This window comes from Pterocles gutturalis, unplaced genomic scaffold, assembly GCF_000699245.1.
Source record: "Pterocles gutturalis isolate BGI_N339 unplaced genomic scaffold, ASM69924v1 scaffold20381, whole genome shotgun sequence".
In the NCBI taxonomy this organism is placed as follows: domain Eukaryota; kingdom Metazoa; phylum Chordata; class Aves; order Pterocliformes; family Pteroclidae; genus Pterocles; species Pterocles gutturalis.
The window spans coordinates 3,113-16,983 of record NW_010106016.1 but is presented as its reverse complement, the minus strand read 5'-3'; the positions used below and the strand labels follow the sequence as shown (position 1 = coordinate 16,983).

The window sequence follows — 13,871 nt, the reverse complement described above, 5'->3', positions numbered from 1 at the left end:
GGAGTACTCTACACGGTACAACCAATATGTTAAGTTTGCACTCATAATATTGAAATGAGTTGTCACAGAAGCAATACTTCCAACTTAGCTGCTTACTCTGAAACCATGAACGCAGGAAACCATGGTAGATTTCAGGATACTGAATGCTAGTGAGTAATACGTCAAAACAAACAATGTGCGCTCAGTTCACTGCGATACACTAAACAAAATGGAAATTGGTATTTTTAAGTGCTTGATAATATCTGAAAAGCCCTATTACTCCACCACACCCACAGGAGCATTTTGTCCCCTCTTTGTCAAAGTGCCTAATAGTTGGTTTTTTTAAATATAGTGTTTTCATTACCATGTCAGGATAAATGAAATACAAAACATTATTTAAATTAAGTAACACTGGTTGGTCAACACTGATTCTATTTTCGTACTAGTCAGGAAAGTATTTCTGAACAGTATAAAAATTAAAGTCATATTTTAGTGGCTTAAAGTGCAACATCACATTGAAAACGGAAAACCACACAAACTTTCAAAATATTTTTGTCACTCAGCAGTTATTACAATTTTATACTATTTAAATTCCTACTGGATCAAATCCCTGAGGCCAGCTCTTCCCCCAAGTTCCCATGTTAATATACTAGACGTAGTAAGGGTGGTATAGCTATGCATGTCCCGAGAGGGCTTTTCATGTATCAATAAAGCAGCACCTCTTATAAAACCAGAGAATATAAGAGACATTTGTCATACTACATTAGAGGGTATTAAAACATATTTGTACTGAAATTTTGTACTGGAATACAAGCTCTCAAACTGGGAATCCAACTGGTGGACAGAGCAAACAAAGATTTGTACGTCCTTCCTCATTAGCAAGCAACTCGTGCTGCACGGATACAGGCAACAAGACAGGTTCTACTATTCCAACTGTATTTAGTAAGCAGATACTGATCTGAATAGAAGCCACAGATTGCTGGCCTGATTAAATACTTTCAGAACTTACATTTGTGATTATTCGGTGAAGTGAATTTACCAGTACATAATGAAATGTTGATGGGGAATTCTGTGCCAAGCAGATCTACAATAAAAATACATAAAAGCCACTTAGGAACATCTTTGTCTTTGCCATCTTTCTTATCACACTGAATAACACACTGGAGGCTTTTCATTAAATTCACAAAGTTGTCAAATCGAAACAAGAGAAAGGCTAATCAGCTAAGAAAAGACTTATAAAAACACGCAGGGATTTATTACTAAGGGATATTCATACAGTTGAACTTATTTATAAGCTTCCAGCTGCCATTAGCATATCTTTTATAACTGACAAGTCATCAATAGTACGTGGAGAATGACTTACCAGCAAGCAGCGTTCTCACCTTGAAGTGTTGGTTATTATGAGGGTTTATGCGGAAGCAGGAAACTAAGCAGTCAATCATAAGGTCCACATCTGCATTTTGATTGCCTCTTGAAAAAGGTTTGCTTGGATTAAACAGCAAATTCTATATATTTCAAAAAAACATAAACACATAAATCAGATACCAAGATTATTCCTGTCTGCCTTCAGTACAAAACCTCTCACTGAACAACACTACGGTATTCAATGAAGGAGAAATTCAAAGTTTATCTCAGTACTTTAAAATTCAAATTTCTTCATTGCAATTAGGAAACAGGCATTTTTACCTTAAGATCTACCACCATGGACTGCACTAGTAGGAAAATGACAGAATTATCTTCCCAGTTGATGTAGGTAGATGCCTTGCACAGTTTAACACAAGCAATAGCAGCACTTTCGGTCAGCTGTCTGCTCCCGCTGTGGCCTGCGAGTGCTTTCCTGAGATTGTCCAAGAACAGTTTCTGCAGAATTCAAAGGAGGAACAGTAATAATCAGAGCTTTGGTAGTCTAAACTTTAAAAAGGTGCATAAATTTACATACGGAATTGTAATGTGTTTTTAAAGCGGGAAAGACAAAATAAAATATATCTGAAACACAGAATAAGCAAAACAAAGCATCCTCTAGAAATCAAAACCAGAGTTCAGACACTTTTCTTCTCTCACCTTGTTTATTTTAGTTTCTTCTACCACATCCTTTGCTATATCTTGGATTATCTCTGGACACAGGACCAGGAGTATGATTTGCAGTGGCCAGACTGCTGCTTTACGTTTTGTGCTTTCAGCAAAGCCATCCACTAAGTCAAACAACTTCTCTGCACAATCTGTATAAAGCATAACCCCAAGTTCAATACCAATTTTAATTAGGAAAAGGTAAAGAATAGGTATAAAAGAGCAGAGGGATAGCTCCACCTACACAGAAAGAAAAACTTCTGTTTTGCACATTAGTGCCATGCTACTCGGGCTAAAATGGTCTCAGCCCAGTTAAAGACATGGTTCAACTGAAAATACAAAATTTCCTCTCTTTTTGACTTGAGACAAATACAGATGAAAAATATATAATTTAAAGATTTTTCCATCTTTTGGGTTTTATTTCTTTGTGTTGCGAACCACAAAACAAATCTCTTTAAAAGGTGAGTCAGGAGAGAAAAGAGATAGCAATACATCCTTGCCTGACAAAGGCTGACAGAAATTTGTTCCCTACTAGCAGGCTGCACAAGCAGCAAAGAGGGCACAAAGTGCAGGTGAATGTGGGGCTGTCAGAGAAACCAACTTTGGAACACCATGTTGTTATGCCTTACCAGCCATATCAGTCTGGGGTGTTTGATACAGCTTTGTGAATTCATCAGGATAGTTTTCCACCCAGTTCCAAAATGCCTGCAGATAATGCAAAACATCTTTATACTCCAAAGCTTTAAAAGATTTTTTCTGAATTATGTATTTAAATAGAGACTTCACTCTTACTTCTAATCACTCGACATTTCTTGCACAACATATATGCATCGAAGGGATGCACCAAATTTATTTTTTAGTAAATTACTGAATTGCAACTATTCCTAAACTAGAGGAAGTCTGCAAATAAGCAACGAAACAGAAGATAAATATCAAAATACTTACCTTTTCAAGACTGTTGATAACAGCTAACTGAGCTACCTTCTTAAGGGCTTTAAACTTGAATACAGTCTCTGTGAAAGTAAAACATTTCTGCATTCAGAAAAGAAACTTGGTTCTAAAAAGCAACACATTATAAAGGACATCTGAAGTGCAAAGCAAATTTTAAACAGATGTCTTTATGCTACTTAGGTATTTTTAAATATTTTGATAAATATACGACCATTTGGAGTAAAACAGCAATAAGAAGATATACATATCAATACCACTGTGTCATCTCTAACTAGCCATATTCAGACTAAAATATTTCAAAACACAGGCTCAAATCATACCTTGCAAGAGTCGTTTTAGTTTTGAACAATCCACACTGATGTACTGTAAAAGTTCAATATCATGAACATCAGCATTATCTTCTGAACAAACAGTCAGTTCCTGTAATCTAAAAATACGCAAAGTAAACGGACTTCTCAATCAGATTACGTCAGACAGGTATGAACACATACCTACGATTCTATACATTTGAATAGCGGGGGAATACTGTATGTTCTCCTCATATAATACGATCTCCTCAGATAAACTTTTCCAGGTTTAGAAATGAAAGACTGATCTTGCATGGTTCAGAGTTAATATTACAGACTATTCCATCCTCATACTGAAAACGGATCTAGACATACTAGTGACGAGTCTTACCAGATACCAATGCCATCTGGTGACAATCTGTTTATGCCCAAGATTTGCCTAAATCCTTCCGTTATCTACCATACTGTAGCTGTAATCTTGTCGTCTTTTCAACTAAATATTAAATTCATGGAATCACGCCATTTTTACACTACCGCTCCTGAACAGCGGGGCTTGCCCCAGCTGATTTCTCAGGAGCAGAGCAGTGACTGTTGGTACTTCATCTCGCTGAGAGGAGCAACTCTTTGTAACCTAAAGAAGGTCCATGTTTTTCTGGCCTGAACAAATAGGATGAAGTTTAATCACACCAGCTTAAACACAATGGCATCTTTTCATGCTCTTGTATTAGACGATTTGCTGAACATCCCATCCAATCCTACGCCACTAATAACTAAATCATATGTTCTCACAAACTAAAGATTGCCATGTGTTGTTCCAAAGCTACAGATGTGTTTTAGACATGGAATGTGATTTCTAGTACTACACACAAAAGCAGTTCTTCATTTCTTCAACGCCAGGGAAACTTAACAGCCCTCGCTGGGAATGGGAAGGTCCCCGCTGCTGTGCTTTTCGTGCCAAAAATCCCCCAGCTGCTGTACAGGGCCTAGAAATATGCCTAAACAGGAAGCACAGGTCAAAAGATCAGCAATGCTAACTGTCGGCAGGCTGACCCCTGTGGAGATCAGCAACAATTGGTCAAATATTTAACTATTTATGTACAGACCATCTTGAAGTGAAAAGCAGGTTAAGGAAAAGCACTGAGCTCCAGCTCAACTGGATGGCAAGAACAGCTTTGGAGCTTGAGAACTGCACCATGCTACAGACGTAGCAATAAGTACAGATCCATGGACTAGGTTCAAAGATTGTCAAAAAATTTCAACTGAAAAACATTTCCTATAGAAAGAGCAAAAGAAATCGTTTCCATTTCCATAAGCAACAAAACACAACCTATTGAGTGAAACCACATCGTCCGTGCTTGCTGTCAAGTCTATGTTCTTGAGACAGAAGTTATTAAGGGCTTTATAAAAGTTTTAAAAATACTTAAAATTTCAAATTATTAAATAATTTTAGACTGATTTCTGAAACGCAAGCATTTTCCAAAATGTTGGAATGGAACTGTTTTTACATTATAAGGACTAGATAAATCTTCGTTTCAATTAAATGGGCACACTCATTGCTATGCAACCACGTCAGGCTGCCAGAGCTCCACTTCTAACAAATGAAGGATGTTGTTAGCTGTAATAATGTGTGATAAGAGTAAGCTACTCCAAGCAACTTCCAAAAAACACCAAAGTTTTTCAGTAATAAAAAGCTTTAACACACAACTCCAGTGGATTTGCAAAGAATAAGAGGGAAACTTTGGGCATGTCTCTCTTCTCACTTAGAAAAGCAGAAAAGTCAGTTATTTTTGCAGTAAATGTGCTGTGAAACTCAAGTCAGTCAGAAGACAAATGGGTCTTTTCCAACAGCTGTTTTGTCCCCTTAAGGCATACGATAGATTTAACATAAAGGGCTCCAAGCAGGACAAATTAAGAAGGAAAACAGCCTTGGGGGTCCAACAGAGCTGTAGAGGATCAGACATTTTGCATTCTAAATCCATAAGTAAATGGATACAACCCATTATCTTCAGCATCCTTTTTTTTCCTTGCACCCACAAGAACTTATTCCACTATTATTTTCACTCTACAACAGCATTTGACTTGTACTTATGAAAGCAGACTAAAAAAGCAATAAATGCAGCTCACAGAAAACATGCTGGCAGTAACCTAGAGTGGCTATGAAACAGGTTCATTTTGTAACCTGAAACAATTAAAATTTTGAAAGGCAGAAGGAGTTTCACTTAAGAACCATCTTGTTAAATATCATATAAACAGGTAACTTTTCTAAAATTAGAAAGACTACAATTCGTGACAGATGTCCTAGACACCAGTACGTAGCAGATCTCCTAATACACTAAGACAGGCTACTGAAAAACACCTACCTGGTGGAAATGCGGCTGAACACAGCATTAAAGTTATTGCAGCTAAGAGAAAAAAGAACCCCAGAGGCAGAATTCCGTAGTTCAGCTGCATGCTGGTTCCCTTCACGGTAAGTGTGGATGAAGTGGCAGATTTCTGGCAGCAACTGTTTTACCAGCATAGTCTCATCTAGCCGCATGGTGTCCTTTGGTTGCTAAAAAGCAAGCATTCAGTATTTCACAAAATTTTCTAGGTTTGGAGGTAAAAAAAAATGGAGCATCTGCCACTGGTAGGCACAGGACCCAAATCTGAACTCTAATTCTGCCAGCAGGGAATACCACTGACCATCGTGTAAGTAGTCTGCACAGAAAACATTCCTTCCCATTTGAACAATAACCCATATCATCCAAACCATCTCACACTTTCAGCCAAGTCTCCAAAACATGTAAGACACTGAGTCGATCAATGTCATCAAGTATCAAGCAAAATATCAAACAAGTTTTTGAAGTAAAACACATTTCTGTTTTGATGAATGCACCCTTGTTGATCTGTGCAGAGTATTAGCAGCGGAGGATTAACTATCTCAGCTTTGAACTGAAGCTCAAAAGGGCAGACTCACACTTACTTCTCCTTTGGGCAGTATTCTAACCACTATATTTTGACAGCAAATATTTTACATTAAAAAAATGAACCAAAAAAGAGGAGCTTCTCCCTTGCTCTTGCCTGGGATTGCTCTATATGAGTCCAAAATGGCTTAACTTCCCTGCAAAAGAAAAATCTAATTTTTGCCAGTTTGCACAGTGTGAGACATAAGGAAACTATTTACAAAAGAATTCAAAGTGAAACTTTGCTCTACTAAGAACAAGTTAGAACAGAAGGGTCAGCATTAAAGCTTTCTAAAATTCTACCAATGAATTTACCATAGGGAATTGGGAAGTTTCAGAGACTCCCACTTAGTTGACCTGAGTCCTGTTGCCATGAGAACTTGATGAAACATTGAGCAAGAACAACGAGAAAGAAATATGTCTGAAGATATCACAGAACACAACACTCTTTGTATAGAACTTTGGCTCGGTCTTATTCAACATATACTGGCTCAATTGCTCTCATTTGAATTGACAAAGCAAGAAGTATTCAGCACAATTTTAGGCTGTTTAAATATCATCATCTATCAGGAAAAGTACCACTGATATTTCAAACAATAAGCATATAAGAAATATTTTAAAAGAACTAATTTCTGAAGTTAAAACAGGTTTTTGACTCACTGCATCGAAGACACAAAAAGTGACTAAGAGAGGTATTTAACCCAGCTGTAACAGTTGAAAACTATTCTGGAAAATATATTTACCTGGATCTTTTGTGAATTGAGAGAATCCACAATTATTCAGACTGTTTTAGTACTGAAACATAAGATATGCCGCTTGACAAATCTAACCACAGTAAGGTCATTACCTTATAAAGAAAGAACCTTCAAAAACTGTTGCAGGGAAACAGCAAAGAGCTTAGATGATGTCATGACATTCATCCAGGAATACAGCTTTAAAAAAAAAAAATTCCTTTCTTGTTAAAGGAATCAACCAACCATTGAGGGAAACAGCAAAGAGCTTAGATGATGTCATGACATTCATCCAGGAATACAGCTTTAAAAAAAAAAAATCCTTTCTTGTTAAAGGAATCAACCATTGCAAATTTTGCTCACAGTGAAGTTTGGCTTTGCAATTACACAGCTGAGCACAGTAAGCTGTACAACCATGTACATCCCAAAGGTAACAGCAAACTGCCTCGCAGCCCAGCGCTGACTGGAAACCTCAGGACTGGACTCCCAGTGGAAGTTTGGACATGGTTAACTAATGTAATCTAGGAAACACCTGCAAAAGTAATCTTCAGAATAGTGATAGCAAAGTTTCTGCTGTATATGCAAGTACATGAAAAATCACTTCAACAAATGAAAGTTTTAAGAAATTTAAAGAAAAATCAACGCTGTGTACAGAAAACAACACAAAACTGAAATAGTTGTACTGAACTATCTGCTACTTTTAACACGATTTACTATCTCTTTGCTTTTTCTGTTTAAGTTGGGGGTTGAAAATGTTTTGATACATCTATTCAAGAAATACTGAGCAGAAAATGCCATAAACATTCCTTATAAAAATCTAGCAAAGCTTCATAACCACATCAAATTCTTCACTTGGGTTTGTGTCTTCCCTTACATCTCTGAGTACAGCTGTCCAGTTCCCTGCAATTCTTTTTAACAAATTATTAAAAGAAAATCTTTATGTATAACTCCACAGATTAGCTGAGTAGTGAGAAGGCCAAATGCAAAAGTCTACTTGAATCTGTTTAGCTGAAAAAAGACCACCAATCTTAGGCAAGAAAAGACCTCCACAAATCCTTCATTTATCAATTATATCAACTACTTCCATTTACAAGAAGTTTTAGTATTTTTTAAATGGCATTAATCCTACTTCGCTCTAAATTAGATGAGCTTTAACTTTAGTACCAGTGACAACAGGTACACAAGCATTTGACTTGTACTCTCTAACTCATTTGATTCCAGCTTTGCAATGGCCTATGCAAGGCTACTCACCCCTGCCAGACATTTTTCCAGTGTATCCAAGATAATCAGCTGAGATAGATACAAATTCTTTTCTGCAGTTTCTCCAAATATTCTCTAGAAGTAGAAAGGATATGGATTCATCTGAGGCACAGAAATTTGACTTGTAATGCATTAACGTAACAAAGTGGCACAATAAGTTATGGCTCCTTTACTGCTCTGGTTTTGAGTTTAGAAATAAAGCCAGCAAAAATTAGATTAAAATGGGAATTAAAACCTTATCGCTGAAGAAATATCTTTGTCCAGTCTGCAATGCCAAATCTAATAAGGAACAAACAGTTACCGCAAAGTGAGACAGGAGGCACACAGCAGCCTCTGACCCTCCTCAGGCCTGTAATTTATTCAGAAATGAAGGTTATACCTTTTCAGAAACTATTTTGATATCAGTTACTGCTGACTCCTTTCCAATTATGTATTTCATTGCCAACATCTTAACAGACCTGATGTTACAACAAATCCATATTGACAAGCTTATTAGAGTGTTGCAAAATTTAGCACAGACCACAGGAAGAAACACGAGACCCTCCACCACATCTCAGATACAGGACGAAGGCACAATTCCACCGGATATTTAAACCTGCACCCAACTTTCCTGCCAACCATGGGGACTAGTTCCAGCAATATGAAAGCAGGAAAATAAAGCAGAAAAGATTTAGACAAAAATATATTACTACTGTCTACACACGGAACACATGTATAAGTCACCCAAAGAAAGTTATCTTTTCAACCACGGGAGAGGTTAGCTCAACTAAGTTTAAGTTTCAGCAGATTGCAAACCCTCTAGACTTTGTTCTAAACGTAAGACCGTTATGACAGTCCACTGGTCCATTTTGTTTCAGCTACAGAAACCCTTCAAAAAACATTGCTGATTCATACAGCAGCTCTGTCCATTAAACATAAAACATGTTAAGTCTCATTCCTCAATGCAAAGCAAATGTTGAACTTTTTAATTGACATTTCTAGCTAGGTCTTTCCTCTCAAAATCTATATATCGTATACAGAAACTTGTTCTAACTGTACGGTTTTCTCCTTTATCAGACAGTTATCTTACACATCACCACATTCCTTCATGCCTCTGGAGTTTAATTAAAACAAATTCTCTCTCAAAGGGGTTTACAGGTAGCTTTAAGCAGTCTAAAATCGCTTGCGGTAGGGTAACACATTTTCCAATTTTATCAGTCCTTTGTAGGGTTTTAGCAGATGCAGAGCTCACTGCAAACCATCTTACTAAAGCCTTTAAAAAGCAGCACTGCTGGAGCCTGGCCGGTTCTGTTACCTGTTTGTGGGGATTCCACGTGATCACAAATCACACTACTTCAAAACTCAATGAACTAAACTTTTCTCATGACAAATCCAAAAAAAGGATTCCAGGCATCTCAGTGCCTTTAGATGTAACACAGCTCAGTGCTGTTGGTGAACTTTAGCATGTGAGGATGAAAAGAAAAAAAAAATGAAGTGTAAAAGGCAAGCAACAAATTGACAAGTGACTCTATGAAGACTGTACAATATGAACAAATAACAACCACTTTGAAAAGTTACACAACCAATCAAAATTAGAAAACTTACCATGCTATTAACATTTTTTAAGATATTCGTGAGACCACTGATGACCAGGGAAAACTTGTACTTGGAAATGTTTATGAGACATTCCTTGTTGTGCTCCGTACTGACTTTGGTGTGGGTATTCTGCTGGCCAGCCTTGATTGGAAGCTACAAAAAGAGATAAAGTATTATAAGCTTTTATAAGTTTACATCTTTAAAGATGGGTTAAAAATGCCTGAGACACCAGAAACAACCTTGAAAAACATCTATTTTGTGATAATTTTCTACAAATCAAATGTCAAAGCAATCAACAGAAGCAGAAAAATGTGAGTAAGACAGAATTCTGAGAAGAAAAGTTTCTTTATTTCAAAAATTGGCATGTTAAATACCGAAAAAGTCTTTACAGGGCTAATATCTGCAAGAAAAAACTGCATCTTGAACCCTGAGAGGAGATGAAACCACAGCAGCTCACCAAGAAGGTGAGCCGGAAAGCGGTGACACTGGTTCCATGCGTGTCCTCTCCTCCGGCGCAGGCCAGAACCGGCCAAGAGGTACAGCCGAGCCCCAGGATAAACCAGCACCAACAGCCTCCGCAGGCCCCAAGGACCTGGGTGACTTTGGGGTCCCCACGCAAACACACCCCACGGCCAGCCAGGCGCCGAGTCTCAGCCTCCAGCACGCTTCAGGCAGGACCGAGCCAAACGCAACCTGTGAGCTCCGCACTACCCACCCTGCCCTACAGCCGCGGGTAGAAACGAGACCCAAAACGCATCTTTCCAGGAAAGATAAGATTCAGAGCGACCGCACAAAGCAGAGATGTTTCTCCTGCTGTGCGAACACTGGGCACTTTGTTTCATGCTGTACCCGAATTCTTCAGGGGTCACACACGAGTCACTTCCCTGCACGCTCCTCGCTGGAGTCGGCCCCTTACAAACCACCACACGGAAATGTGAGAAATTATTCTTTGAAAAAAATTCATTTTACTGAGGATTTATATTTTTTCAAAGCAACCAAATGTGGGAACAAATAAAGGAATCAGTATTATCACCACCTCTTTTTATAAATCATGTGTGGCTTTTGTATTTTGAAGCATGACCTAGGAATTCACCATCTACAGAAACTTCACGTTTTAATCAGTTTTGTCTAGAATTGCCAATAAACGTGTATTCTGAGAGACACTGATCGCTCACAGTAAACGTTGCAATGTAGTATTTTGCATTAGAAACGGTATCTTTATTTTATTTTTCTTTTAAAGAGAGAATTTAAGAGGTTAAAAGAAGAATTCCAAGAACCACAATCAGCCTTACAGCTGCAAAACGCTTAAAGAGCAGCCGTCCAGGCTGGGGGCCTCTGCAGAACTGCGGAGGGTACTTTCCATACCGTCATCCAGCCCAACTGCTGTCAGCAGCCATGGACATCTCTGCCAACCATTTAACACTACTATCTTTGTTGAAAAAAGTTTAAAGGGCCATATTTAAAATGCTAGATGAATTGTATGAAAGAACCCCAAAACTGGAACATTTTTTTTCTCAACAGTTTTGATTGTGTCATTCAATGCAGTCTGCTTCACAGTGACACCTCCAATTGTGGGGAGATGGACCTCTCTGGTAGACTCTCCAGTTCTTTTGCCCAGGTGTAATTTCCTCTCCACACAAACTACACCTTGGTTTGGCTTCTAAGCACCAGTTCTTCTGGTACCACAGACTGGAAATGGGTTGGTTTTTTCCTAAGAGAATGGTTGACTCTTCATTTAAAAACCGACCAAACACCCATGCCAGATCACGCCACAGACCCAACAGCACCAGCGAGGTCCAGGAACGCTGGCTTGTGGTTCAGACAGCGGCTGAGGGATCTCCAGCACCAAGCGCTGCAGCCCCAGAACCCCTCTAAGGGACCACCCCTCCATCCGAAGGTCTAATGCTTTCCGCCTGCACGACCCGCTACAGCAGCAAGTTCCATGGGGCCAGGAAGGCAACTTCCACTTTGTTCTGTAATTCTCTCGCAAGGGTTCAGACTGCAATGCCCTAAAACACTGTGATGTATTTCAATGTGCTCACTTTAAAACTGGAAAAAGCAGAACAGCATATATGACTCAAGCTTTGTTTTCACTGTTGGACGTTATTTTTACAGTACATTTTCAGAAGTCATTACTGGAAGGTATTTAATTAAAAATTTCACCACTACTACTATTTTTTATTTGAATTTTCAAGCCTCCATGCTGACAACAGCAGCAAAGCTCAATACCACCGAGTGATAAAACACTTCAGAAGCACCTCTCAAAGAAACTGTGCCATAGATCCAGTTCTGTATGCTTCCGTGCTACAGAAACATCGCATTACACGCTTCTGGAGCTTCCTGCCACAACAGCCACGGCAACAAGGTCACCTAGAAATAAAACTCCTTTTTATACTACCATTTAAGATAGGAAACTACATAAAAAGGAAATATTATCACTGTTGGGTGGCTTTGGTTTATTTCTCAGCTATTTCCTTTGTGCACTCTGACATGCTGGAGCATTGTACGTCCCCTAACGAAACACAGTACCAGTGTCGAGTGACCAAAAAGAAATTATTTAACTTCTGTACAAATATCCATCAATCTAAACATTACAAGAAAAAAAAAAAAAAGGAAAGGAAAGAAGTTGAAATTTTGTTTTCATTGCCTTTAATTTTATTTTAGAAAAAGACTGACACAAATGGGTTCCTGTATCGCTTTTATTTGAATTAGAAACAAATATAGATAGGCAAAGGCAAATACATTCGGACAAAGACAGAACAGGTAGATGAAATTGGGAATCTTTCCAACTACCAAATTTTAAATCTTTTGAGATCAATTAAGAAAAGAACATTGCTGCAAAAGACCAGGGAAAGCCATTAAGTAGCTGAGCCTGACAGTCACAATAACACAGTACAAGACCCAGTGCCTCCTGACTTCAGGACACAAGTCACCGGGTACCTCAGGTACTGCTGGAACAACCAGAAGAGCAAATCCCTGTATCTACCAGCTAACGCCAGCCACGCAAGCTCCGTAGTTGTTAAACACTTCTTTTGACCACACAGAGAATTTAAGTCAAGCTTTGCTTCTAGAAATGTATTTCTGACCTCAATTTGCAAAGCCCTCCCAAATCTGCTACTGATCCAATACTGGAACTAACTTTCACAAGCTTTACTAAATGCAAAGAGATAACAAAGCACTAATAGTAGGAGAAAAAGCATCACAGATCACACCAGATTATTATTTTCTTGACATTTCCAAAAGGCATACAGTAACACATAAACCTTAGAGAACATTCCTTCTGGCTTTCAGTTTTTACAAAAGCTTTCTTAACTTAAAGCAATTATATTGGAAGGAAGGACCACCCAGTGGATAAGGAACTGGCTGGATGGTTGCCCTCAAAGAGTTGCGGCCAATGGCTCAACATCCAAGTGGAGACCTCATGAAGGTCAACAAGGCCAAGTGCAAGGTCCTGCACATGGGCTGGGGCAACCCCAAACACAAACACAGGCTGGGAGGAGAATGGATAGAAAGCAGCCCTGAGGAGAAGGACTTGGGGGTGTTGGTACATGAGAAGCTGAACACGACCCAATAATATGCTCTTGCAGCCCAGAAAGCCAACCGTGTCCTGGGTTGCATCAAAAGAAGGTCAAGGGAGGTGATTCTCCCCCTCTGCTCCAGACTCAGGAGACCCCACCTGGAGTGCTGAGTTCAGCTCTGGGGTCCTCAGCACAGGACAGACACGGGGCTGGTGGAGCGTGGCCGGAGGAGCCACGGAGATGGTTCGAGGCTGGAGCAGCTCCTGTGCGAGGACAGGCTGGGAGGGTTGGGAGCAGCTCCCGTGCGAGGACAGGCTGAGAGAGTTGGGGGTGTGCAGCCTGGAGAAGAGAAGGCTCCGGGGAGACCTTCCAGTGCTGAAAGGGGGCTCCAGGAGAGAGGGGGGGACTCTGGATGAGGGGGTGCAGGGACAGGATGAGAGGTGACAGGTTTAAGCTGAAAGAGGGGAGATGGAGATGAGACATTAGGAAGCAATAGTTTATTCTGAGGGGTGGTGAGGCAGTGGCCCAGGTTGCCCAGAGAAGCTGTGGATGCCCCATCCC

The 13,871-nt window shown here is 39.4% G+C and overlaps 1 protein-coding gene across 1 annotated transcript in view; it reads right to left on the bottom strand.

The window, feature by feature from the left end:
• NF1 (neurofibromin 1) overlaps nt 1-11,163 on the bottom strand; it is a 77,655-nt gene extending 66,492 nt beyond the window's left edge. Inside the window, 11 exon segments of the mRNA XM_010087630.1 lie at nt 989-1,063; nt 1,362-1,484; nt 1,666-1,839; nt 2,041-2,198; nt 2,676-2,751; nt 2,992-3,059; nt 3,318-3,424; nt 5,645-5,835; nt 8,209-8,292; nt 9,802-9,945; nt 11,158-11,163. Of these exon segments, the coding sequence (XP_010085932.1) occupies nt 989-1,063; nt 1,362-1,484; nt 1,666-1,839; nt 2,041-2,198; nt 2,676-2,751; nt 2,992-3,059; nt 3,318-3,424; nt 5,645-5,835; nt 8,209-8,292; nt 9,802-9,945; nt 11,158-11,163 (1,206 nt within the window).
• Nucleotides 11,164-13,871: the final 2,708 nt, after the last annotated feature.